Here is a 27743-nt window from a genome sequence, read left to right on the forward strand (position 1 = left end):
TTCACAAGATAGATGAAAAGACTGACCCTGAATCATATGTTAATTATAACAAGTCATTCAATTTTTCAAGATTGCTTTGTGTATTCTATATTTTTTACATCTTCATATCTTTAGAATAAGCTTGCCAATTCAAACAATGGCAGCAAAATAAAAACAACACAAGCAGGACTGGACTGTCTTTGGGATCTGTCCACTCTTTAGATCAACTAAGAGTGCATAGGTTCAGGGGGAACATGGGAAACCTCTGTGCCTGCCTTCAGTTTTGCTGTGAATATGAAACTTCTCTAAAAATAAAGTTTATTAAAAATGGAGGAGGGATGGATTGGGAGTTTAGGATTAGCAGGTGCAAACTAGCACATACAGGATGTATAAACAACAAGGTCCTATTATATAGCACAGGGAACTACATTCAGTATCCTGTGATAAACCTTAATGAAAAGAACTAGGAAATATAAATATATATATATATATTTATAACTCAGTCACTTTGCTGTACAGAAGAAATTAAACAGCTTTGTAAATCAACTCTACTTCAGTAAATTAAGTTTTTAAAATGCATTATACTCAACAAAAATAAAATTCTATATAGGGCCAGTAAGGCATTAATAATTTATGGTACTGGCAATAGAGAACTAAACAATGTTTAATGATGTCAGTGAGGTATTGATGTATATTTGAAAAAGAAATATTAAACTGTGTAGATACATTTGAAAAATATTGAATTAAGAAAATTGAGTGGCATGTACTAATAGATAGTAGAGATATGGAAATACACTTTTTTTTTTTTAACTAAACCAGAAAACTCAAAGGAGACACAGATGTAAAGAACAGACTTTTGGACTTAGTGGGAGAAGGCGAGGGTGGGATGATTTGAGCGAATAGCATTGAAACATATACATTACCATACGTAAAACAGAATAACCAGTGGGAGTTTGGGGTATGACACAGGGTACCCAAGCCAGTGCTGTGTGACAACCTTGAGGGATGGGGGGAAGGGAGGTGGGAGGGAGTTCAGGATGAGGGGGACACATGTATACCTGTGGCCGATTCAAACTGCTATGTGGCAGAAACCATCACAATACTGTCAAGTAACTATCCTCCAATTAAAATAAATAAAAACAAAAACACTAAATTTGGACAAACTCAAAGTGAAAGGCGTGAGTGCGATGTTAGATGTAGGGAATAAATTCTAAAATCTAGAGACACATCCTAGCAGCAGTTCTATGTCAGAAGTGTCAGACGATCATGGTTCCTTCAACCCCAAGCTCCTACATTCCCAAGAAATCTGGTAAGAAAATAAAGTCATGCTTTCCCAAGTGTTTACATGTAATGTATTTTTTTTTCTTCTACACATTGCAAGGCAGGATAGGAACTTTAATGGGAGGTAGAGGATTTAGGCACAGATAGTCAACCCCACAATCGTATCACTACAATACTGTGAAGGAAGAGCTCCAAAATCATCAACTGGCCCTGATGAACCATTTACAAGACAGGGTGTGTCAGGAGGGGAGATGCCAAGGTGACCGAGGGGGACACCTTTGTGAGAAGATTACTTCAGGACATGCTCTTATCAGACAAGTATACCCCTGCGTCTGCCCTCATCATCAGTCCAGAGATGGTGTGAAATGATGAGGTTGGGGTTCATCTCTTCCACCTGCGTCAGCATCATCTTAATCTCCTCATCATATGAAGATTTGTTCAGGCTGAGAAAATACAAAAAGAGAAGCTGTGTTGACTTGATACATGATTGCTGCCCTCTCTACACCCCAATGGCTAGTTCCCTTCACTCTTTCCTGGGAGAGTTGTACCAAGGATGCACAAAATCCTTCCTAGAGACTAGGAGAGTGAGCAAGAGGGGTGTGAACCATTTGTCCCTCCCCTGCAGGTCATCAGGGTCTTGGTACATGGAAGGCACTCAAATGTTCATTCTATGGAAGTCAGCTACACACACTCTAAATGCAAACATAATGTTCCTCAAACTTATGGTTGCCAGAGGGGAAGGATGGAGGGAAGGGATAGTTTGGGAGTTTGGGATGGATATGTACACACTGCTATATTTAAAATGGAGAACCAACAAGGACCTACTGTAGAGCGCAGGGAACCCTGCTCAGTGCTACGTGGCAGTCTGGATGGGAGGGGAGTTTGGAGGCGGATGGGTACATGTACATGTATGGCTGAGTCCCTTCACTGTTCACCTGAAACTATCGCGTTTGTTAATCGGCTGTACCCCAGTACAAAATACAAAGTTTAAAAGGAAAAAAAACATAATGTTCCAAACAATATTGACTCCTGCTCTTCAGGAAATGTACTTCTGTACCAAGACCCTGCTCTGTCCTTGATGGAAACCCTCCTGGCTCTGAGCTGCAGTTGCACTTTTTCAGGCAAATTAAGTAAGAGATGGTGTTTTTAGTAAAGGAGTCATTCTTGACTGGAGGTGATTCTGGTTGTCAGGGTACATTTGACAACACCAGGAGCCTTTAAAAAAAAAAAAAAACTTCAAGTGATAGATACGATGGACATTCTTTTTTAAAAGTTAATTAAAATTTTATTGAAATATACCTGACATACAACACTGTGTAAGGTTAAGATTGCAACACGTTGGTTTGATATGTTTATATACTGCCAAGTGATTTCCATCAGAGCGTTAGCTAATGTCTCTACCACATCACACAATCTCTCTCTTTGGGTGGTGAGAACAATTAAAATCTTATCTCAGCAATTTTGAAGGGTTTTTTTTTTCTTGGTGCTGGAGGGGCATGTGGCTTTCAGGATCTCAGTTCCCCGACCAGAGATTGAAGCCGGGCCACGACAACGAAAGCGCAGAAGCCTAATCACCAGACCGCCATGGGAGTGCCTAAAGTCTGTATTTCTGGTCATCATCTCTCAAAGGAGGTGCTCCAGGGAACAGAATGAGTGGGTTGAGACCAGAGACGCTCGACCAACATCCTGCGATGCACAGGACAGCCACCCCCAGCAAAGAAGTCTCCAGCCCATGTCAATGGTGCCAAGACTGCACAAACCTACAGTGGTCCCACCTCCCTCGGGGGTCACTCACCACCGAGGTAACAGCATCCACTCACCCGAGCACTTGCAGGCTGCACTCCAGACTGACCAAGGCTTCACACAGCACCGCCGCCCCATCATAGTCCAGGGTGATCCATTCCAGGTTCACGCAAGTCAGAGATTTGCAGGTGGTGAGAGCCGAGGCTAGGTCCTCACAAGAGGCAGGGCTGAGTTCGCAAGCCTCCAGCCTGCACAGGGGGACACACCAGCATGAGGTGGCTGGCATACACACCACCTCGAGGTGCCAAGGCCACGCCTCTGAGAAGAGACGTTCAGTCTGGACAAGTGGGTCTCAACTGGGGCACATGTGTGCCTGCAGACATCTGACACATGCGAGGAGTCCTGCTAGCCTCCCGTGGGTGGAGGGAGGCCAGAGTTACAGCTAAACCTCCCTCAATGCACAGGACAGCTCACTTCCCCACCCCAGCAAGAAACCACCCAGTCCCAGGGCTTCCCTGGTAGCTCAGTGGTGAAGAATACGCCTGCCAATGCAGGAGACACGGGTTCAATCCCTGGTCCAGGAAGATCCCACATGCCACGGAGCAACCAAGTCTGTGAGCCACAACTACTGAGCCTGTGCTATCGAGACTGGAATCCGCAACTGCTGAAGCCTGTGTGCCCTGCAGCCTGTGCTCCACAAGAGAAGCCACTGCAAAGAGAAGCCCGTGCACCCCAAGTAGAGAGTGGGACCCGCTCACCCCGACTGGCTGTAGTCAGAGAAAGCTCGTGCACAGCAATGAAGGCCCAGAGCAGCCAAATAAACAGATAAAACTATATATGAGAAACAAAACCACCAAGTCCCACAAGTCAGCCCATGGCAAGCTGGAGCAAACCCTGGTTTCATGGCTGGCATTTATTGCTTCACTGCACTTGTTTCTAAACTTGCATCCCGTTCGTCCCTTTCATTCTCCAGCTTTTCTTCTTCTTGAAATAGGTAAGCTTTCCCACCATCCGTGGACACTCACCCAAGGTTCTCTAATTTACACTTAGGATGCTTCAAAGCTTTACATAACTGTTTGGCGCCAGCATCGTATATCTTATTGTTGCCTAGTTTCAGGGTTTTCAGTTTTTCACTGTGGATAAGAACAGTAGTGATGTCCATACAGCAAACAGAAGTGAAGTAGCAATTCATCAACCTAGAGGGAAAAAAAACACAAACGTATCTGACCCTGAGGTCCAATCTGAAATGGCTTCACTTATGCTCACTTATTCCTGTAAAGGAAGAAATACTCAAATGTTCCTGAGGTGATGACGATGGTGACAATGATGATGGATATGATACCAGAGACGACAATGAGACGATAGAGAAGACGGTGATGATGATGACAGATGAGAAAGACGATAGAGATGGCCATGATGGTGACAGAGATGATGGAGACGACGACAGAGGTGATGATAGAGATGATGATGATAGAGATGACACAACGCAGCTCCTCCACTTTCTGCCCTCTGCCCGACCCTGGGCTCCCTGCACTCTCCTTCCTGCCCAGTCTCTCCCCTCAGGGACCTCTGTTCTTGCTGGTTCTAATGCTCTTTATCCAAGTATATGCCGAGTTATCCCCCTACTTCCTTCAAGTCTCTGTATACACAGCATGTTTTGGGAAGGACTTCACTGAATATCTCACATAATTTGATGTCTCCTGTGTATCTCCTGTCTCCAAGCTCACGGCTCCTCACAGTATTGTGCCCCACCCACACAGTATGCAAGTGTGTATACAGAACATACATGCATACATATGTACATACTGTAAATCTGATAAACATGTACCTGTGTAGGCAAGCACGTGGACACATGTATAGACACATTTATACACACACATATGTCTGCTATGTACATATATGGAATACATATAGAGTGTGTATATGTGTGTCTATGTTCTCAAGCAGGAATGATTTTTGCTTCCTGCCCCCAGGCAACACTGGGCAGTGCCTGGGGACATTTTTTGGCTTGCCACACAGGGACAGGGAGCTACCACCATCCTACAGGGCACTGGACAGTCGCCCTCCCCAGGAAAAAACTGTCTCAGCCAAAATGTCAACAGTTGACATGCTGTTGTTCTTGTTGTTTAGTTGCAAAGTTGTGTCCGATTCTTTGTGTCCCCGTGGACTGCAGCACACCAAGCTTCCCTGTCCTTCACTGTCTCCCAGAGTGTGCTCAAATTGTTGACATGTACACACTACCATATATCAAACAGACAACTAACAAAGACCTACTCTCCAGCACAGGGAACCACTCAGCACTCTGTGGTGACCTGAGTGGGAAGGAAATCCAAGAGGGGATATATGCACACACTTAGCTGACTCACTTTTCTTACAGTAGGAAACAACACAACATTGTAAAGCAAATATACTATAATAAAAATTGAAAAAAAACAGATGAGTGGATAAAGAAGTTGTGGTACATATATACAATGGAATATTACTCAGCCACAAAAAGGAACGCATTTGAGTCCATTGTAATTAGGTGGATGAACCTAGAGCCTGATATACAGAGTAAAGTAAGTCAGAAAGAGAAAAACAAGTATCAAATAATATATGCACATCTTAAGAATCTAGAAAAAACAGCACTGATGAGCCTATTTACAGAGAAGAAATGGAGATGCAGATGGAGAGAATGGCCTGGTGGGCACAGTGGTGGGCACAAGGAGAGGATGGTAGGGAAAACTGACAAGGAAGCATTGACACATATAGACTGCTGCTGCTGCTGCTGCTAAGTCACTTCAGTCGTGTCCGACTCTTTGCGACCCCAGAGACGGCAGCCCACCAGGCTCCTCTGTCCCTGGGATTCTCCAGGCAAGAACACCGGAGTGGGTTGCCATTTCCTTCTCCAATGCATCAGAGTGAAAAGTGAAAGTGAAGTCGCTCAGTCGTGTCCGACTCTTCAGCGATCCCAAGGACTGTAGCCCACCAGGCTCCTCCGTCCATGGGATTTTCCAGGCAAGAGTACTGGAGTGGGGTGCCATTGCCTTCTCCGACATATAGAGTGCCACGTATAAAACGGGCTTCCCTGGTGGCTCAGACGGGAAAAAATCTGCCTGCACTGCAGGAGACCTGGGTTCGATTGCTGGGTTGGGAAGATCCCCTGGAGGAGGGCATGACAACCCACTCCAATATTCTTGCCTGGAGAATCCCCATGGACAGAGGAGCCTGGCGGGCTACAGTGCATGGGGTTGCAAAGAGTTCGACACGACTGAGCGACTAAGCAAGCACAACATGTATAAATCAGATAGCTAGTGGGAAGCTGCTGTATAGCACAGGGAGCTCAGCCTGGCACTCTGTGATGACCAAGGTGGGTGGGATGAGGGGAAGAGGCTAAAGAGCAAGGAGATTATATATATAATTATGACTGATTCACATTGATGTATGGCAGAGACCACCACAATACTGTAAAGCAATTATTCTGCAATAAAAAAAATCAATTTGAAGAGGTAGAGTAAAAAAAAAAAAAATAGACACATCTGTCAGCCAGGAAGCCCCAGAAGTATCAGGTGGGGTAACCATTGAGCCTTGCTTTTTTTTTTTTTTTTTCCTTTTTCAGAAGACTCCATGCTTTTCCTCTCTTCCTGTTCCTTTCCTGGGCTGCCAAGAGCCAAAAATCAAAATCAAACACTGACATTCAAACAAACCCCAGCCAGGCGTACCATAACTCCTGTAGGTTGCAGCTTGGGTGCTTCAGTGATTCACACAAAGTTGTCACTCCCTCATCTTTCAGGACGTTTGACCCCAGGTCGAGAAAAGTCAGGGATCTGTTGTACAGAAGGACTTGGGAGAGGTGGTCACAGGCTGCGGAGGAGAAGCAACAGTGCGACAATCTGCAAAGACACACACATCGTCCATCAACCTGCGCAAGTTCTATGTTCTCGTTCACTCGCTCAGTCATGTCCTACTCTTTGCAACTCCACGGACTGTAGCCCTTCAGGTTCCTCTGTCCATGGGATTTCCCAGGCAAGAATACTGGAGTGGGTTGGCATTTCCTCCTCCAGGGGGTCTTCCTGACCCAGGGATAGAAACCAAGTCTCCTGCACTGGCAAGCGGATTCTTCACCACTGCGCCACCTGGCAGGCCCACATAAGCTCGATAGGGTAATCTTTTCATGAAACTACATGTAAAAACTTTCTTGTACTCTGTGGTCATTTAGAAAAATAAGAAGATTAAAATGTGTAGCAGAGGTGACATCCCTGAGGGTACAGTGCATAGGAATCCACCTGCCAATGAAGGGGAGATAGGTTTGATCCCTGGTCCGGGAAGATCCCATATGCCTCGGAGCAATGAAGCCTGTGAGCCACAACTCCTGAGCCTGTGCTCGCAACAAGAGAAGCCACTGCTCACCGTCACTAGGGCCGTGAAGACCCAGCATGACCAAAAATAAATTTTAAAAAAATTTTTAAATGTGTAGCAAGGGGAATCTAAAAAGAAATGATACAAATGAACTTAGGTACAAAACAGAAAGAGACTCACAGACTTAGAGAAAGAACTATGGTCAGGTGGGAAGGGATAATCAGGGAGTTTGGGACAAACATGTACACACTGCTGTATTTAAAATGGAGAACCAACAAGGGCCTCCTGTAGAGCACAGGGAACACTATGGCAGCCTGGAAGGGAGGGGGGTTTGGGCGGAGAACGGATCCATGTATATGTATGGCTGAGTCCCTTTGCTGTCCACCTGAAACTATCAGAACATTGCTAATCAGCAATAATCCAATACAAAATAAAAAGTTAAAAAAAGAAAATGTAAGACTTTAACGGTCACTTAATATAATCTCCAAATGTTCCATGACTCTACAATTATGCCTTCCCTAAATATCTCCACTTTCTGCCATTTTACGTTATACTGAATTAATACCTTGCATCAAAAATTTTAAGTTCTAAGGTTTGTTATAGACTTTTCATATTTTTTTTATTTATTAGCCAATTGACTTTACAAAAAACTCAATGCTTTCTATTAGACTATAAATTTGCCCATTTTGCAGAATTCTGACCTAGTGGAATATATTTTTAAAATCTGCACATTTGTTTAAAATGGTATTATACATTTAAATATTAAAAATATTAACTATTTGGGGGAAAAAAAAAAGGTTGAACATTAGGGAGATGGGGAAAGGGCTATAAGAGAATTTTTGTGCTATTTTTCCAACTTTGTTCCAAGCCTAAAACTAGTTCAAAATAAAAAGTATAGAAATAGGTTGAACATTTTTTCTTTTAAAATTACTAGTGACTTTCTTGCATCTTCAGTAGTCTTTCATTTTTATGGAATAAAGATTCAACTTTAAAAACAAAAAAAGTTAAATGATGTAGTTTAAAGAACTCTTAGATAAATATATCCCACTTAAATTACCAGCTATTGAATACGCTTTAATTTATTGAATAATACCAGGCAAGATTTAATAGCCAAGTCCTTTCATCTTCCAATATGTAATTTCTTTTGTGCCTCTAAATATTTCTTGGTCTAAATCGTTATAGTTCAGAGTTTTCCCTTATTTTTTTTAATAGTTTGGTTTTAATGTTTAATGTTCCTGGAACTTATTTTAGTATTGACTTTTTTATAATCTAAAAAAAAATCATCTCAGTAACAATATTCTAGCCTTCTATTGTAAATGCCACTTTGTGTGTGCATGTAATACTTATGTCTATGCACACACCTGTGTACACCACGCACACACACAAAAGCTTTGTTTCTAGCCTACTATTCACTTCCACACACTTGGGCACGCTTGCTCCCTTCCCCCACTTTAAGGTAGTCTTTTGAAATTAACACTAAGTTTCTCCTGTGGCCCCCCTGGGTAAATAGACAACCCTTTCTATTGCCACCGACAAAGAATCAGTGTGGTTTATAGAAACTCCAGGCAAGAAAGAGGTGGGGACACTGGGGGTGGGGAGGGGTCCAGTGATAACTGAGGACGTGTGAAGCCCCACAGCTGCAAGTAATCAGATGAATCCCCCCCACCAAGCACCCAGTATACCTACAGAAGCGCCAACCGTCTTTTATGATAACCAGGGCACCAAGCTGGATGCTAAGGGCTCGTCTTGCGTCTCTAGAATTCATCAGTTCAACCCCAGGCCCCCCTGCGGGGCAAGCCCGCTTCGCTGGACCGTGGTGTGGGGGCGGTCCGCGGCCGTCCCCCGCGGGCTCCCCTCCCCGACACCGACTCACAGCAGCGCCTCCAGGGCACAGTCTGGGTTCTTCAGGGCCTCACACAGCACCAGCACCCCATCGTCCTTCAGGGCGTTCTCGCACAAGGAGAGAAGCTTCAGCTTCTTGTTGTGGACGAGAACAGAGGCGATGTCTTCCCAGGCTTCACCGGTGATGTCACACTTCCCCAGCCTGCGGGAGAGACGGGTGGTGGGGGGCGGCCGGGATGTTTACAGGGTGTCTGGGCAACTGGCCCTGGACCACATCAGGGCCCCCAATCCACACCTGCCAACTCCAGACTCTTTAAAAAGCAGAGGTAATTACACGATTCTCTGCATGAATCCCTGTTGCTTTCCACTCAAATTACAAATGCTTTCAAATTGTGGTGCTGGAGAAGACTCTGGAGAGTCCCTTGGACAGCAAGGAGATCAAACCAGTCAGTCCTAAAGGAAATCAATCCTGAATAGTTATTGGAAGGACTGATTCTGAAGCTGAAGATCCAATACTTTGGCCACCTGATGTGAAGAGCCAACTCATTGGAAAAGACCTTGATGCTGGGAAAGATGGAAGGCAGGAAGAGAAGGGGGCAACAGAGGATGAGATGGTTGGATGGCATCACCGACTCAATGGACATGAGAGAGATAGTGAAGAATGGATCTGGGAGATAGTGAAGGACAGGGAAGCTTGGTGTGCTGTAGTTCATGGGGTCGCAAAGAGTCGGACACAAGTTAGCCACTGAACAACAACAACAAAGCAAGCCTGTATGTTCAAACAACTCTTATGCATGGACCCTTCCTCTCCCTCCTGATGAATCTTGATAGGTGAAATTAACCAAGTGCACGCGCTCTGTCAGTCATATTACTGGTGGAGAGAAGAGTGTGTCTTCTTGGTGGATTTAACAAGTTGCTTTTGTTTATTGCTATTTCTACTACTTCTCTTTGTTCTTCCTGCTGAAAAAAAGACTGAGTCTGTTGAGAAATCCCCCAATGAGACTAAAGGCATCCCAGATAATTTTCAGGAGAAAGCAATGATTTGGGGGAAATTACTTTCCCTCTATCCTCTATTATCTGCCAGATTCCAAGATGACATTTGTGATCATCCACAAACCTTTCTCATTTTAAGTCTCTGTGACTGTCTTCAAGGGAAAAGAAATGGGAGTTATGGCTTTGGTAGGGTTGGTTGAGAGGAGAGTCAAGGAGCATCAGATAAGGCATCTGTGAGGTCATTCAAGTGAGCACAAAAGAAAAGATGGGACAGACCTTCTGAGAGGAAGCTTTGCCCTTGAGAACCCATCCATGCTCATCTTAGTAGGAGGTCTACTGATACTGAGATGGACGTGGTGAAACATGCGAGAGACCAGGGCAGGAAGGGAGATAGGCGTGTTCAATCTGCCAAGTTCACACAGGGAAAAATCTACATCACAGAGGACAACCCCAAGACTTACATGAGTTCCTCTATGTTGCACATTGGGTGTTTCAGCGCCTCACACAGCTGCCTGGCATCCATATGGGAGAGGCTGCTGCCATAGAAGTTCAGGTGCTTCAAATGAGGGTTATGAAGAATGGCCTTAAATAATTCTAGGCTATTTGCCAGATTCGAAGCAAAGTTACACCTACAAAAGAGGAAGAGACACAGTAACTCATGCAATGAAGTCCAAAGCAAGATACCTCTTACACAATTCTTCCTACTTGTCATGCTTAGGCTCCTAATACATTTTTTTTAATATCTGGTTTGTTATTGTTCAGTCACTAAGTCATGTCCAACCCTTTGCAACCCCATGGAATGCAACACACCAGGTTCTCCTGTCCTTTACTATCTCCCAGAGTTTGCTCAAATTCATGTCCATTGAGTAGGTGATGCTATCGAACCATCTCATTCTCTGCCGCCCGCTTCTCCTTTTGTCTTCAATCTTTCCCAGCTTCAGAATTTTTTCCAATAATTTGGCTCTTCTGGTTGTGAATGTGTGTGTGCGTGCGTTAAGTCACTTCACTATGTCTGACTCTTTGCGACTCCACAGACTGTAGCCCACCAGGATCCTCTGTCCGTAGGATTCTCCAGGCAAGAATACTGGGGTGGGTTGCCATGACCTTCCTGTCCCAGGGATTGAACCCGTGTCTCTTATGTCTCCTGCACTGGCAGTCGGGTTCCTTACCAGTTGCACCATCTGGGAAGCCTTCTTCTGGTTATTCCCGCCTATGAATTCTTTCTGGGATCTTCGGACATCAGGTGCTTAGAGGTCTCCTGTTTCTGCCTAGTCCCTCCACTTCTGCATTCCACCACAGATATTATAAGGAAGCCAGACTGAGCCCATGTTAAATTCCAGGCACCATGTCTGTGCCTCCCTGCACTCCTATATCTGGCAATACCTCCCATGTCCAAACAAGATTGTCTTCCCCAAGGAAAAGATCATTTTGGTCTAAAATTTTTTAAGGGTTTTTTTAAAAGGAAACAATTTTTTAAAGTTTTCTTTAAAAAAAATAAAACAAATTAAAGAAAGATGGTATATGCCCTGGTTGGAGACCCAGGCTCCTGAGGTTGAGAAAACTGGATTCAAATATTTGCTTTTCTCCTGGATATTCTGAAGGTTGGGTAAATTAACTTAATGGTGAAGGTTCATCACAAAACAAGTAGATCATGATGGTTCAGAAATTACCATTTATTGCCCCCTCTGATAGAGGAATGGATAAAGAAGATGTGTTACATTCCATATACACAATGGAATATTACTCAGCCATTAAAAAGAAATGAAATAATACCATCTGCAGCAACATGGACGGACCCAGGGCATGTCATAATGAGTGAAATCAGTCAGACAGAGAATGAGAGATACTGTATGACATCCCTTACATGTGGAATCTAAAAAGAAATGATACAAATGAACTTACTTACAAAATAGAAAGAGAGTCACAGACTTAAGAGAATGGACTTATGGTTGCCAGAGGGGAAGGGATAGTTAGGGACTTTGGGATGGACAGGTACACACTGCTATATTTTAAATGGATAACCAACAAGAACCTACTGTAGAGCACAAGGAACTCTGTTCAGTGTTATGTGGGAACCTGGAGGGGAAGGGGCTTGGGGGAGAATGGATACCTGTATCTGTATGGCTAAGTCCCTTTGCTGTTCACCTAAAACTACCTCAACATTGTTAATCGTCTCTACCCCAACACAAAATAAAAAGCTCTTAAAAAAAAAAAAAACTCTAGGTATGATGATAATTCATTTCTGTGTACACTGAAGAGGAACTGTTTTCCTCATTTTGGAACCCCAGGGTCCTTGGAAGGACATGCACATTTTCTTTCACACCTTCACTCAGGTGGTTTCAGATAACCTGGTCTCCTCCTTTACAGAGTCATCTGCCCCGTTTAAAATCAACAACCAATCTCTCAATTAGAAGACCACTGCTGCTGCTGCTGCTAAGTCGTTTCCAGTTGTTTCTGACTCTGTGCGACCCCATAGAGAGCATCTCACCAGGCTCCCCCGTCCCTGGGATTCTCCAGGCAAGAACACTGGAGTGGGTTGCCATTTCCTTCTCTAACACATGAAAGTGAAAAGTGAAAATGAAGTCGCTCAGTCGTGTCCGACTCTTAGCGACCCCATGGACTGCAGCCTACCAGGCTCCTCCGTCCATGGGATTTTCCAGGCAAGAGTACTGGAGTGGGGTGCCATTGCCTTCTCCATATAAGACCACTAGTCCTCGTTTTTCAATAAACTGTATATACTGGAGAAGACTCTCGAGAGTCCAAGGAGATCAAACCAGTCAGTGCTAAAGGAAATCAGTCCTGAATATTCACTGGAAGGACTGATGCTGAAGCTGAAGCTCCAATACTTTGGCCACCTAATGTGAAAAGCCGATTCATTGGAAAAGACCTTGATGCTGGGAAAGATGCAAGGCAGGAGGAGAAGGGGACGACAGAGGATGAGATGGTTGGATGGCATCACCGACTCAATGGACATGAGTTTGAGCAAACTCCGGGAGATAGTGAAGGACAGGGGAGCCTGGCATGCTGCAGTCCATGGGGTCTCAAAGAGTTGGATGTGACTTTGTGACTGAACAACAACAACTGAACTGATGTATGAGCAAGTCAGTCCCCTACTTTATTTTTGACAGAGCTTCCAGAAGAAATAAAACAACAACACTGTGATGAGGTCCATTTTTTACTATGCATGCAGGATCTAGAGCAATTCATTTATAAGTCCATTTCTTTCTGTGAAATGAATAAACCACTTCCAGAATGCAAGGATCCATACATTCATTCGACCTCAGTTTAAAGAGCGCCTGGAAAACTCGGTATTTTGCTGGCTGCTGGAGACATCAGGGTAAACAAGAGAGAGATCTTTTCCCTCTTCATGGTGAATTAGTCAGAGAAACACTGTGTCTCAAGACCACCCCCAGCTGTGGTGGGTTCCTAGACTCACAAGTTTTGGTGTATAGCAAGAAGTGACACTTAAGCTGAAGGAGTTAAATTTAGCTTGAAAGTGATAAGTTTGCGGGGTTGAAGACAACAGGATGGCATAGGGCAAACCAAGTTACTCAAAGTATCAGAGAAGGCCATCATCAAAAAATCTGCAAATAATCAATGCTGGAGAGGCTGTGGAGAGAAGGGAGTCCTCGGCCACCTCATGCGAAGAGTTGACTCACTGGAAAAGACTCTGACGCTGGGAAGGATTGGGGGCAGGAGAAAAAGGGGACGACAGAGGATGAGATGGCTGGATGGCATCACCGACTCAATGGACGTGAGTTTGAGTGAACTCTGGGAGTTGGTGATGGACAGGGAGGCCTGGCGTGCTGCAATTCATGGGGTTGCAAAGAGTCGGACACGATTGAGTGACTGAACTGAACTGAACGAAGGAGAACAGAATGGAGATTTTAGGTTTTAACCTAAAAACAGAGCTACCATATGATCCAGCAATTCCACTCCTGGGTATGCATCCACAGAAAACCATAATTTGAAAAGGCACAAGTACCCCAGTGTTCATAGCAGCAGTATTCACAATAGCCAAGACATGAAAGCAACCTAAATGTCCATCGACAGATGAACGGATAAAGACGACGTGGTCCATATATACAATGGAATACTACTCAGCCGTAAAAAGAAGGAAACCATGCCTTTGCAGCAACATGGACGGACCTAGAGATGATCATACTAAGTAGTGAGACAGAGAAAGACAAATACCACGTGACATCACTCATATGTGGAATCTTTAAAAAAAAAATGATACAAAGAAACTTATTAGCAAAGCAGGAATAGGCTCACAGACTTCAAAAACAAACTTATGGTTACCAAAGGGGAAAGGTCGGGGGGGGGGGGTGGGGATAAATTAGGAGTTTGAGATTAACACAAACGCACTCCTGTTTACAAAATAGATAACCAACAAGGACCCTCTGTGTAGCACAGGGAACTCTACTCAGTACTCTGTGATGATCTGTATGGGAAAAGCATCTGAAAAGAGTGGATACATGTATGTGTGCCTGTGTGCTAAGTTGCTTCACTCCGGTCCAACTCTTTGTGGCCCCAGGGGCTGTAGCCCGCCAGGCTCCTCTGCCCATGGGATTCTCCAGGCAAGAATACTGGAGTGGGGTGCCAAGCCCTCCTCAAAGGATCTTCCCAACCCAGGGATCGAACCTGAGTCTCTTACGTCTCCTGCATTGGCACACAGGTTCTTTACCACTAGCAGCACCTGGGAAGCCAAGATATATGTATATGCATGTATGTGTGCATGTACGTATATGTGTGTGTGTGTGTGTGTGTGTATATTTAACTAATTTTGCTGTGCACCTAAACTAACACAACAATGTGAATCAACTACAGTTCAATATAATATAAAAGTTAAATTTGAAAAATTACACAGAAAAAAGTACAATTCTGTACATAAAGGCAGGCTCTCCATTAGAGAAACATCTCCTCTCCTTGACTTCTTTTTTTTTTTTTTTTAATTTTGGCGCCCAGCTAGCTCAGGACAGCTAACTTTGTAGTGCTCAACACTAAATCCACAACAGCACTCTCTCCTTGACTTCTTAGCTGTCATAAAAAGCAGTCTTTCCACCATAGAAAGAAAAGCATCAGGGAATTACTGTGATCTTCACTATGTTTCTGGTATTTGTTTTGTAAAAAGGTCATGACGAAATTGTTATAAGGATTACAAGACAGAGATGGTGCATATAAAGCAACCAGCTCCGGGCCTAAGAATTGTTCTATACACACTACCCATTCTATGCTATTCTTATTATTTCTCTCTCTTATAAACTTAAGGCTCTTTTACCACCTGTCCTCAGCACCTTCCTCCACCATTTCCTGGGAAACATCTATTCTCAATCCATCGGCATCCAAGCAAACACCAGCTACCAGGACTATCTGCTCTTGGGCTCCCCAAGCAAGTTTTATGTCACAGTTAAAACATGTGTGACAGAGAAACTGAAATGGGGGCCTCAGTGCAAACACATCACTAGACCAAAACACACAGTTGTGTCACCCAGAGGTAACACCAAGTTCCCCAAAATGCCAATTCTGCTTCTGAAACAAAACAAGATTTCTCTGGGCTTCCCATGTGGCTCAGTGGTAAAGAACCTGCCTGCCAATGCAGGAGACGCAGGTTCAATCCCTGGGTCGGGAAGACCCCTGAAGGAGGGCACAGCAACCCACTCCAGTGGGTTGCCTGGAGAATCTCAAGGACAGAGGAGCCTGGCAGCAGGCTACAGTCCTCGGGCTCGCAGAGTCAGACACAACTGAGTGACTAAACAGCAACAACAAGATTTTTCCAAGTCAGCATGAACTCCACAGCTAATCGTCTGCACACAAGTGAGGTGATGCCGTGGGAAGGAAGGTCTAATTCTAGGGACCACTCACGGCAGAAAAAAGGAAAATCTGTCCTTTCTCACCCAGGCTCTGTAACCTGGCAACCAAACTTCTTGAGCGAATGTCTTCAAGTCTCCCTGTTTGCCCAGTTTGTGTCTCACTCAGTGAAACATCTTAAATCAAGAAAAGCGCTCAGAATTTGCTTTTGACACATGGGATTGTAGCTCGGGTTTTCAAAAGAAAACAGAGTGGGAAAAAAATGACACCCTGCTACTGACTTAAAGAACAGGTGAAGATCCAACTTACACGAACTTGCGGAGTTTACAGACGGGTTGAGATAGCGTCCTGCAGAGAACAGCCAGAGAGGCCTCATCGAACTGACAGTTCTCCAGATTTAGTATCTCGAAGTCCTCGCTGGCAGTGAATGCTGAGCACACATCCCGCCAGAGGGTGAGCTTCTCGATGGTGCTGTGGGAAGACAAATACCATGATTCTTCCATGGCTCCACTCAACTCACTCCTTAAACCGCTAAAAATAGGGCTTCCATCCCTGATGGCTCAGTGGTAAAGAATCGCCAATGCAAGAGACACAAGTTTGATCCCAGATCTGGGAAGATCACGTGCCTTGGGGCAACTAAGCCCGTGTGCCATGACTACTAAGTCTGAGCTACTGAGCCCATGTGCTCTAGAGCCTGTGCTCTGCAACAAGAGAAGCCACTGCAATGAGAAGCCCGCACACTTCAACTAGAGAGGAGCCCCTGCTTACTACAATGAGAGAAAGCCTGCGGGCAGCAAACAAGGACCCAGCAAAGCCAAAAATAAATAAATTAATTTTTTTATAAAGCCAAAAATAGAGTTGCCATACAATCCAGCAATTTCACTCCTGGGCACATATCTGGAGAAAACCAGATATACTCAAAAGGATACATGCACTCCTATGTTCACCACAGCACTGTTAACAATAGCCAAGACATGGAAGCAACGAAAATGTCCATCAACAGATGAATGGATAAAGATGTAGTGTATATACATATACACAGATACACACAATGGAATATTACTCAGCCATTAAAAAAGAATGAAATAAGGCCGTTTGCAGCAACATGGACAGACATGGAGATTACCAAAGTAAGTGAAGTAAGTCAGGCAAGAGGAGGGCAAATATCATGGGATATTGCTTGTATGCAGAATCTAAAATAATACAAATGAACTTATTTACAAAACAGAAACAGACTTCAAAAACAAACTTACTGCTACCAAAGGGGAAATGTAGGGGGGCAGATAAATAAGGAATTTGGGATTGACACATATACACTACTATATATGTTTGTTCATTTGTTTTATCTTTTTGATTCCACATAAGTGAAATTGTACAGTTCTTATCTTTCTCTGATTTATTTCACTAAGCATAATATCCTACAGATCCATCCATGCTGTCATAATTGGCAAGATATCGACTTTATGGCTGAGTAATATTCTATCTATCTATATCACATCTTTTTAAATTTATTTTTTAAGTAAAAGATAATTGCATTACAGAATTTGGTTGTTTTCCGTCAAACCTCAACATGAATCAGCCATAGGTCCCCTCCCTCTTGAACCTCCGTCCCATCTCCCTCCCCATCTCCCCGCTCTAGGTTGGTACAGAGACCCTGTTTGAGTTCCCTGAGACCTACAGAAAATTCACAAATTGGCTATCTATTTTACATATGGTAATATAAGTTTCCATGTAACTCTCTCCATACATCTCACCCTCTCCTCCCCACCCCCGTGTCCATAAGTCTGTCCCTTATTGTCTGTTTCTCCATTGCTGTCCTGCAAATAAATTCTTTGGTACCGTCTTTCTAGATTCCATATATATGTGTTAGTATACATACGTATATATATCACATCTTCTTTATTCATTCGTCTGTTGATGGACACCTAAGTTCTTTCCATACCTTAATAAGGCTGCTACGAACATTAGGGTAGACACAAAAGTCCTCATTATGGGCAAAATAATCTGTAACTATGTTTGATGACAGATGTTAACTGGTCCTCAGATGGTAAAGAATCTGTCTGCAATGCGGGACACCTGGGTTCAATCCATGGGTCAGGAAGTTCCCCTGGAGAAGGGAATGGCAACCCACCCCTGTATTTTTGCTTAGAAAATTCCATGGGCCAGAGGAGCCTGGCACGCTGCAGTCCATGGGATTGCAAAGAACTGAACACAACTGAGTGACTAACGCTTTCACTTTTCATGTATGGTAAAAGATATTAACTAGACTTACTGTGGTGACCATTTCACTATATATACAAATATTAAAAATTGTGCTGCATACTTGAATCCAATATAATGTTGCGTGTCAATTATACATTTTTTTGGCCGTGCCACACAGCACATGGGATCTTAGTTCCCCAGTCAGGGATCAAACCCATGTCCCCTGCAATGGAAGCATGGAGTCTTAACCACCAGACCACTAGGGAAGTCCCTCAACTATACATTAATTTTTTTTAATGACAATGAAAGACGGTATGTGTTTGAGAGCTAAAGTGTGAGCTGGGAGCCTGAGCCTAATGAAAGAATGCAAGTTAAAATCAGCCCAGGGATGCAAGGATTCTTCAATATTCACAAATCAATCAATGTAATACACCACATTAACAAATTGAAAGAGAAAAACCATATGATTAGCAATAGATGCAGAGAAAGCCTTTGACAAAATTCAACATCCATTTATGATTAAAAACCTTCCAGAAAGCAGGCATAGAAGGAACATACCTCGATATAATAAAAGCCATATATGATAAGCCCACAGCAAACATTATCCTCAATGGTGAAAAACTGAAAGCATTTTCCCTAAAGTCAGGAACAAGACAAGGGTGCCCACTCTCACCACTACTATTCAACATAGTTTTGGAAGTTTTAGCCACAGCAATCAAAGAAGGAAAAGAAATAAAAGGAATCCAGATTAGAAAAGAAAAAGTAAAACTCTGTTTTCAGATGACATGATCCTCTACATAGAAAACCCTAAGGACACCATCAGAAAATTACTAGAGCTAATCAATGAATATAGTAAAGTTTCAGGGTATAAAATTAATACACAGAAATTCCTATACACTAACAATGAGAAAACAAAGAGAAATTAAGGAAACAATTCCTTTTACCATTGCAACGAAAAGAATAAAATACCTAGGAATAAATCTACCTAAAGAAACAAAAGACCTATATATAGAAAACTATAAAACACTGACGAAAGAAATCAAAGATGACACAAATAGATGGAGAAATATACCATGTTCTTGGATCAGAAGAATCAATATAGTGAAAGTGAGTATACTACCCAAAGCAATCTATAGATTCAATGCAACCCCTATCAAGCTACCAACGATATTTTTCACAGAACTAGAACAAATACTTTCACAATTTGTATAGAAATATAAAAAACCTTGAATAGCCAAAGCAATCTTGAGAAAGAAGAATGGAACTGGAGGAATCAACCTGCCTGACTTCAGGCTATATTACAAAGCTACAGTCATCAAGACAGTATGGTACTGGCACAAAGACAGAAATACAGGTCAATGGAACAAAATAGAAAGCCCAGAGATAAATCCACATACCTATAGACACTGTATCTTTGACAAAGGAGGCAAGAATATACAATGGAGAAAAGACAATCTCTTTAACAAGTGGTGCTGGGAAAACTGGTCAACCACTGTAAAAGAATGAAACTAGAACACTTGCTAACACCATACACAAAAATAAACTCAAAATGGATTAAAGATCTAAACGTAAGACCAGAAACTATAAAACTCCTAGAGGAAAACATAGGCAAAACCCTCTCTGACATAAATCACAGTAGGATCCTCTATGACCCACCTCCCAGAGTAATGGAAATAAAAGCAAAAATAAACAAATGGGACCTAATTAGACTTAAAAGCTTTTGCACAACGAAGGACACTATAAGCAAGGTGAAAAGACAGCCTTCAGAATGGGAGAAAATAACAGCAAATGAAGCAGCTGACAAAGAATTAATCTCAAAAATATATGAGCAGCTCCTGCAGCTCAATTCCAGAAAAATAAATGACCCAATCAAAAAATGGGCCAAAGAACTAGACAGACAGTTCTCCAAAGAAGACATACAGATGGCTAACAAACACATGAAAAGATGCTTAACATCACTCATTATCAGAGAAATGCAAATCAAAACCACAATGAGGTACTACTTCACACCAGTCAGAATGGCTACGATCCAAAAGTCTACAAACAATAAATGCTGGAGAGGGTGTGGAGAAAAGGGAACCCTCTTACACTGTTGGTGGGAATGCAAACTAGTACAGCCACTATGGAGAACAGTGTGGAGATTCCTTAAAAAACTGGAAATAGAACTCCCATATGACCCAGCAATCCCACTGCTGGGCATACACACTGAGGAAACCAGAAGTGAAAGAGACATGTGTACCCCAATGTTCATTGCAGCACTGGTTATAATAGCCAGGACATGGAAGCAACCTAGATGTCCATTGGCAGACGAATGGATAAGAAAGCTGTGGTACATATACACAATGGAGTGTTACTCAGCTATTAAAAAGAATGCATTTGAATCAGTTCTAATGAGGTGGATGAAACCCGAGCCTATTATACAGAGTGAAGTAAACCAGAAAGAAAAACACCAATACAGTGTACTGATACATATATATTGAATTTAGAAAGATGGTAATGATGACCCTATATGCAAGACAGCAAAAGAGACACAGATGTAAAGAACAGACTTTCAGACTCTGTGGGAGAAGGCGAGGGTGGGTTAATGAAAGAATAGCATTGAAACATGTATATTATCATATGTGAAACAGATTGCCAGTCCAGGTTGGATGCATGAGACAGGGTGCTCAAGGCTGGTGCACTGGGATGACCCTGAGGGATGGATGGGGAGGGAGACGGGAGGGGGATTCAGGATGGGGAACACATGTACACCCATGGCTGATTCATGTCAGTATATGGCAAAAACCACTACAATATTGTAAAGTAATTAGCCTCCAATTAAAATCAATAAATCAATTTTTAAAAAATAAATAAAATCAGCAAAGAGAAAAGACACATTGGCAAAATCTGGAGGAAATCAGGCACAATCTTCTAAGTGTGCCTTCCCAGTGGAATTATCAGGATATGCTAAAATGCTATGGGGTGGGGTAGGGAGAAGCATTGTTCTGGCAACAATAAAAACTGCTTACCTTTCAACCTGACATTGGCCCTATGAAGATGCTGACCCCTATTTAAACAGATGGAAAAACTGAAGACTTACAGTTCATGGTCACAACACTAGCAAATAGCAGTGCAAGGACTCTAACCAATGTCTCTTTGACTACAAAAGTCACGTTTTTTAAGTACAGAAGTACAGTGTTTTATGAAATACCCATTGGGGGCTGGAAAGAAAATGAAAAGTGAGACTGTTAGTCACTCAGCTGTGTCTGACTCTGCAACCCCATGGACTGTAGCCCACCAGGTTCCTCTGTCCATGGAATTTCCCAGGCAAGAATATTACAGTTGGTTGCCATTCCCTTCTCCAGGGGATTGTCCCACCCAGGGATTGAACCCCGGTCTCCTGCACTACAGGTGGATTCTTTACCATCTGAGCTACCAGGGAAGCCTATCTGGGACTGGCACAAATCTGGCACGTAGGAGAGAGGGAATTAATACATGGACTTACTTTGAGATGCATCCAGACTCATCTGGGAAGACATGTTCCATACACAGGTGAAATTTCTGCAGACTATGGCAATGTCTCAGACAGGCTGCACATATTATCAGTTCCTCTTTGGTACCAATATAAATGTCAATGTCTTTGAAGAAATTCACCACTTGGGCTACAAATTCTGGGTCCTGGGTCTCAAACAAACAATTGAATAATGCCTGGAAACTCATCATGACATTATTGGGGTCACACTGACTTAAAGCGTCAAGACTTTGCGTTATTTCCTGCTTTATCTCTTTAGACAGTGGAAAACCAAAGGACGTCTCCAGCCTGTGGGTCATCCTTTCAGTTGAGAACACAAACAGGAATACCGCTGTCCAGGACAAGCGGGAGTAGTGTTCGCTCACGGCCCTGGTGATGAGCTGGGTCACATTTCCAATGACCGAGTGAGGTGGGTCCTTGGGTCGTGTGAACATGTAGAACATGGCGGCGCAAAATTCTTGGATACAGGTATGGATGAAGGCAAGGCAGTCGCCACTCCTGTGAAGAAGTTTCATATCTAACCACATCAAGGTGTCCGATTCGGACACCCCGTTCCTCCTGAGGTCCTCAGGGCAAAACAGGAACGTGCAAGTCCATATACCCTCGGCAGCCAAGGTACACAGGCTTTTCAGACGGGCTCTTCTCTGCTTCAGTGGACAGGTCTCACTTCCTGATCTGAATACTTTCGTGAAGAAAGACACGTACAAACCAGTGATGGTTTCAGAGTCCAGCTCCAGGTCTTCTCCTTTCTCCAGCTGACACTTCAAGCTGGTACAGACCAGCCAACAGAGAAAGGGGCTCTGGCACAAGACGAAGAGTGAGCTCTTCTCCCTCACAAAACTGAAGGCTCTCGAGGATGCATCCTTCTCCTGGAAGTAATGAGAGAAATACAGTTTCCTTTGGTGCTCAGAGAACCCCAAGAGAAAGATGCATTTCATGTGCTTCAATAAGGAGTAGTTTTTTCTCATCCCCATCTTGCTGAGTGCAAGGAGCAGAGAGCATTCTGGGAGCATCTGTTTCTGCAGCAGGCTCTGCAGGACAACCTGCATGGACTGTGGCTGCTCCCAGTCTTCACAGAGGTCAGTGTTGCAATCCAAGTCAAACTTCAGTTCCTCCATGCCATCCAAGATAAAGAGGATTCTCTCTGGCTGGGAAAAGATGTCTTCAATGGGCTCTGAAGACTCAGGCCAGTCCCTGGAGAGCAGCTCCACCAGGCTCATGTCCGTCACACCATTCATTTCACGGCCTGTGAGGAAGAAGACGAATGAGAACCTGTCCCTCCATAGGTTTCCCTTGGCCCACTCCAGCATCACTTTTCTCAGAAAGGTTGTTTTTCCAATCCCTTCAGGACCGTGCAAGACCACAGTGGGTGAGGACTCTCCAGGCTTGAAGGCATCAAGGTAGACAGTGCTCAGGAGTTCGTACTCAATCTTTGTGGTCTCTTCGTAGAAATCTTCAGGAACCAGAAGGCAGGGCTCCTTCTCCCATAGGACTTGGAATTTCTGCTTCATGTGGCTTCTATATGGGTTTATCTTCTCTGAATTAACAGGGACAGAAGAGAAGACAATTAAAAAAAATACACCCCATATTTGGTACTGAGAACAAACCCTATGGATTTACTCAAACATATGCGCAAAGACTGATGTATGCCCATGGGGGACCAGGCTCATAAACTTTGGGGTTTTTTCTTATTTATTTTTATTAAAGTATAGTTGATGTACAATGTTGTTCATTCCTATTGTATAGCAAACTGATTCGGTTATACTTATATATTCATTCTTTTTTAATATTCTTTTCCATTATGGCTTATAGGATTTTTTTAATTAGAGGGTAATTACTTTATAATGTTGTGTTATTTCATGCTGTACAACAACGTGAATTAGTTATATGTTCTATGTTTCCTGCTTTGGCAGGTGGGTTCTTTGCTGTGGAGCCATGATGGAATCCCTAAATACGTGGGTCATCACAGAGCACCAAGCTGAGCTCCTCGCGCTACACAGCAGCTTCCCACTAGCTGTCTGTTTTACACATGGTGGTGTGTATATGTCAGTACTACTCTTTCAATTCATCCCACCCTCACCTTCTCCCAATGTGTCCTAAGAACCTAGGAATAAAACTATCACACGGCCCAGAAATCCCACTGCTGGGCATAGACCTAGACAAAAACATAATCCCCCCAAAAAAATCTACCCCAGATTTTACACAGAATATGAACGCCTGAGGATTACATTTCAAACTAGAAGAATACTATCTGCACAGTCAAGAATTCATGAGCACTGCTATTTAGGGATTCCATGATGGCTTAGCAGCAAAGAACCCACCTGCCAATGCAGGAGACATGGTCAATCCCTGGGTCAGAAAGACACTCTGGAGAAGGAAATGGCAACCCACTTCAGTATTCTTGCCTGGAGAATTCCATGGACAGAGGAGCCTGGTAGGCTACGGTACATGGGGTCACTAAGAGTCAGACACAACTGAACATATATAAAACAGATAACCAGCAAGGACCTACTGCATAGCACAGGAAACTTTACTCATTACTTTGTAATAACTTATAAAGGAAAAGAATATGATATATATATACCTTATATAATTTATGTACATATAATATTTATGTATATTGTGCATTATAATACATAATATATAAATTATATGTCAGAAAGATCCCCTGGAGAAAGAAATGGCAACCCACTCCAGTTTTTGTTGGCTGGGAAATCCCATGTTCAGAGGAGCCTGAAGGGCTACAGTCTATAGAGTTGCAAAGAATCAGACACAATTTGGCGACTAAACAACAACAAATTATTACCAACATATTTAATGTATAATATAAATTATATATTACATGGCTATACATCTGAAACTAACACAACATTCTAACATTATAAATCAACAATAATTCCTTTTCAGAAATCATAATAAAGCCATGAAAACAGATAAAAGAGAACCTTGAGAGCAGAAAAATAAAATCTAAAGAAATATTGGAAGAGTTTCCATGTTCATGAACTCCAATTTAAGATCAAACACTCAAAAATAAATTTAAATATATGTGTATATATATATAAAGAGAAAAAAATTAATGAGTGGTTTGTCTGGTATTTTGTCACTTTGTTTGCCAGGATTTACAATTCAACTGATCTTATTCTCTGAGGGAAAAAAAAATAGCGTACTTTCCCAAAGGAGGATGTAAAAGCCCTTCAGTGAGTCAAAAATAACTGGTCCTGAATCAGATGTGTCCCTTTTGGAAACGTCATCTAACATGCGGGGACACTGTTAGGTCTGCATTTTTCTCATTTGCAAACCTCAGAGTCATGGTAAAAATGAAACGACATCACACATGAAAAGCGCTTCCTGTGGGAGCGGGGGCATCTGCTATCTCCTCATCTTAGGATTCTGCCTAGTTTCTTGTACAAGTCTGGTGAAAAAGATGTGACCTGAATGGGAAAAGAACCTTTAAAAGAGTGGACACATGTACATGTATAACTGAGTCACTTTGCTGTACAGCAGACAATAACACAACACTGCAAGTCAACTCTACTCCAATAAAAAAATATTTAATCAAAAGAAAGGTGGAGAGGGTGGCACAAATGGAGAGAGTAGCATGAAAACATTCCAGGTGTAAAATAGATAGCCAGTGGGAATTTGCTGTGTGATGCAGGGAACTCAAACTGGGTCTGTGTGACAACCCAGAGGGGTGGGATGAGGTGGGAGGTGGTAAGGAGGCTCAAGAAGAAGGGGACATGGGTATACCTATGGCTGATGCATGTTGATGTATGGCAGAAACCAACACAGTACTGTTGAGCAATTATCCTTCAATTAAAAAATAAAAATTTTTAAAAATTATTAAAAAAAAAAAAAAGAGTGGGTTAGAAGCATCATGAAATTCCATCTCAGCAGTCCTGGTGACACAGATACTAAGCCCCAGGTGCTCAGTCGTGTCCAACTCTTTGCAACCCCATGAGCCTGCCAGGCTCCTCTCTGTCCATGGGATTCTCCAGGCAAGAATACTGGAGTGGGTTCCCATTTCCTTCTCCAGGGGATCTTTTAAACTAGCATTGACTCAGCTTGGAACAGAAAAATGAGGAGAAGACACTTAGATGAATGGTCTGAGGACATTATTCATCCACTCTGGCCCATGAATGACCAGAGCTGGCTTGAAATTCTACTATTTCCAAGGGTCCTACTGACCCGTAACACATTCTCAACAAATGGAGGCATGGCCACTAACTCAGTAATGAAGTGACCTTCATTAGAAGCTCCCAGTAAACCAGCCACCCCCGTGGGTCCCTGCTCCCCATCCCTTCCAGGACACTTACGTCGGATCTCGTTCCGAGCCTTCCTCCAGAGATCATCCCGACTTATCTGAAGAAACAGATTCAGGGTCACGTCCCAGGCTAGTTTTCCTGGGTAATGCTTGCTCAACAGCTTTGACACATTTTCTCGTGAAGCCTTCTTTAGTTCGGTCCACGGGATGGGCTTGAGTTTCAATTTCAGAGGTTCTTGCTTGAGGAGCTCCTTAAATTTCCAGAACTCTTCCTTTTTGAGCTCCTCCAGGTACCACAACAAGCCAAAGTCAGAAAAAAAAGATTCGGCCATCTTGTCACGGGATTGTGGAGCCGGACTTCTCCAGCCGGTAGGGGGAGGGGGAAATTCTCAAAAAGAAGCAATAAGTGATATGATACCTGGGAAGAAGGGTGTCATGATGAAGTTAAATCTCAACAGATGTGGATATCATATCATGCATTTCTTGTTTAAAATCTATCTTCCCAGCTTCAATTGGGGGGGGGGGAGTACCCCATCCTTTCTCAACATCCCAAAATCACGTATGTGAATTCAGTGCTAGCAACTGAAAATGTGGCTTATACTAAACCAAATTCCCTGGACTGCAAGGAGACCAAACCCGTCGGTCCTAAAGGAAATCAATCCTGAATATTCACTGGAAGGACTGATGCTGAAGCTCCAATACTTTGGCCACCTGACTCAAATAGCCAACTCATTGTAAAAGACCTTGATGTTGGGAAAGATCGAGGGCAGGAGGAAAAGGGGGCGACAGAGAATGAGATGGTTGGATGGCATCACCAACTCAGTGGACATGAATTAGAGCAAACTCCGGAGATAGTGAAGGACAGGGAAGCCTAGTGTGCTGCAGTCCATGGGAGAGAGGATTGTTGTATGGCAGAAGCCAACACAACATTGTAAAGTAATTATCCTCAAATTAAAAATAGAAATAAGAATACAAATGGAAGTCTGTGTTGCTTTGTTAGCATTGTTTGTTTCATGTAGGCAAGGGTCAGCCTAAAGATGTGTTGTTAAAATAGAAATCGGAACTACCTGGGGCGGGGGTGGGGGTGGCGGGGAACAGGTAAATACCAGCAAAAAAAAGTTGAGAAACATGGAGATTTAAAGAGGGAAAGTGCTGGATACACAACCTCTCTGTGAATTTAAATGCTTTTCACTTTAGTACACCCTTGCCAAAACAAAGCGGGGGAGACCTGGCCATTTCTGGTACCCCTCTCTCTTGTCCTTTAAGCACCCCCCGACCTACAGTAAGCTCTGAGAGTGGAAAATGAAGGAAAAGAAAGATCAGCGATAAGACCTCCTCACCCAGTCTGGTCCCTGATCCTCCTGACTGGCCATCAAGGAGCAGCTGTAGAGACTGAGACGTAAAGGCTGTGCCTGCTCCTGATTGGTCACAAAATCTCTCTGTTCCCATTGGCTGGCGTGGCTCTTGATTGATGAATCTCCGAAGGTGATGGCAAACTGGGCTTGTTTTTCCACCTCAGGTGTGAATGATCTTGCTTCAGGAGTTGCTGGCTCCTGGATATTCATTCCCATGAAGCTGTTCACAGCTCTCTTTCTACCATCTCATCACTGGGCTGAACTGAACAGTCTTCTCTCACTACCGTTGATGGAAAGTGTGGAGACCGGTGTCAGGAACCTTCCGCTCATCCTCTGAGTGTCTAACTTCTCAGATGTGTGCTTCCCAAGGGAGCCTATGGCGTGTGTCCTCTCAACTTTCATAGCAGCACCTAGATGAAGCATTCAT

At 43.2% G+C, this 27743-nt stretch overlaps 1 protein-coding gene across 1 annotated transcript; it reads right to left on the reverse strand.

The window, feature by feature from the left end:
- Nucleotides 1-1443: 1443 nt before the first annotated feature.
- On the reverse strand, nt 1444-26316 carry NLRP9 (NLR family pyrin domain containing 9). Its single transcript, XM_061389217.1, has 11 exons — nt 26014-26316; nt 21674-23237; nt 16297-16458; nt 15603-15609; nt 11560-11582; nt 10638-10775; nt 9215-9385; nt 6705-6875; nt 4029-4199; nt 3081-3251; nt 1444-1703 (listed from the first exon to the last, which is right to left on the reverse strand). The coding sequence occupies exons 1-11, from the start codon at nt 26291-26293 to the stop codon at nt 1571-1573; spliced, it is 2991 nt and encodes a 996-aa protein (XP_061245201.1). The 5' UTR covers nt 26294-26316; the 3' UTR covers nt 1444-1570.
- Nucleotides 26317-27743: the final 1427 nt, after the last annotated feature.

Source organism: Bos javanicus, chromosome 18 (genome assembly GCF_032452875.1).
Source record: "Bos javanicus breed banteng chromosome 18, ARS-OSU_banteng_1.0, whole genome shotgun sequence".
Classification (NCBI taxonomy): domain Eukaryota; kingdom Metazoa; phylum Chordata; class Mammalia; order Artiodactyla; family Bovidae; genus Bos; species Bos javanicus.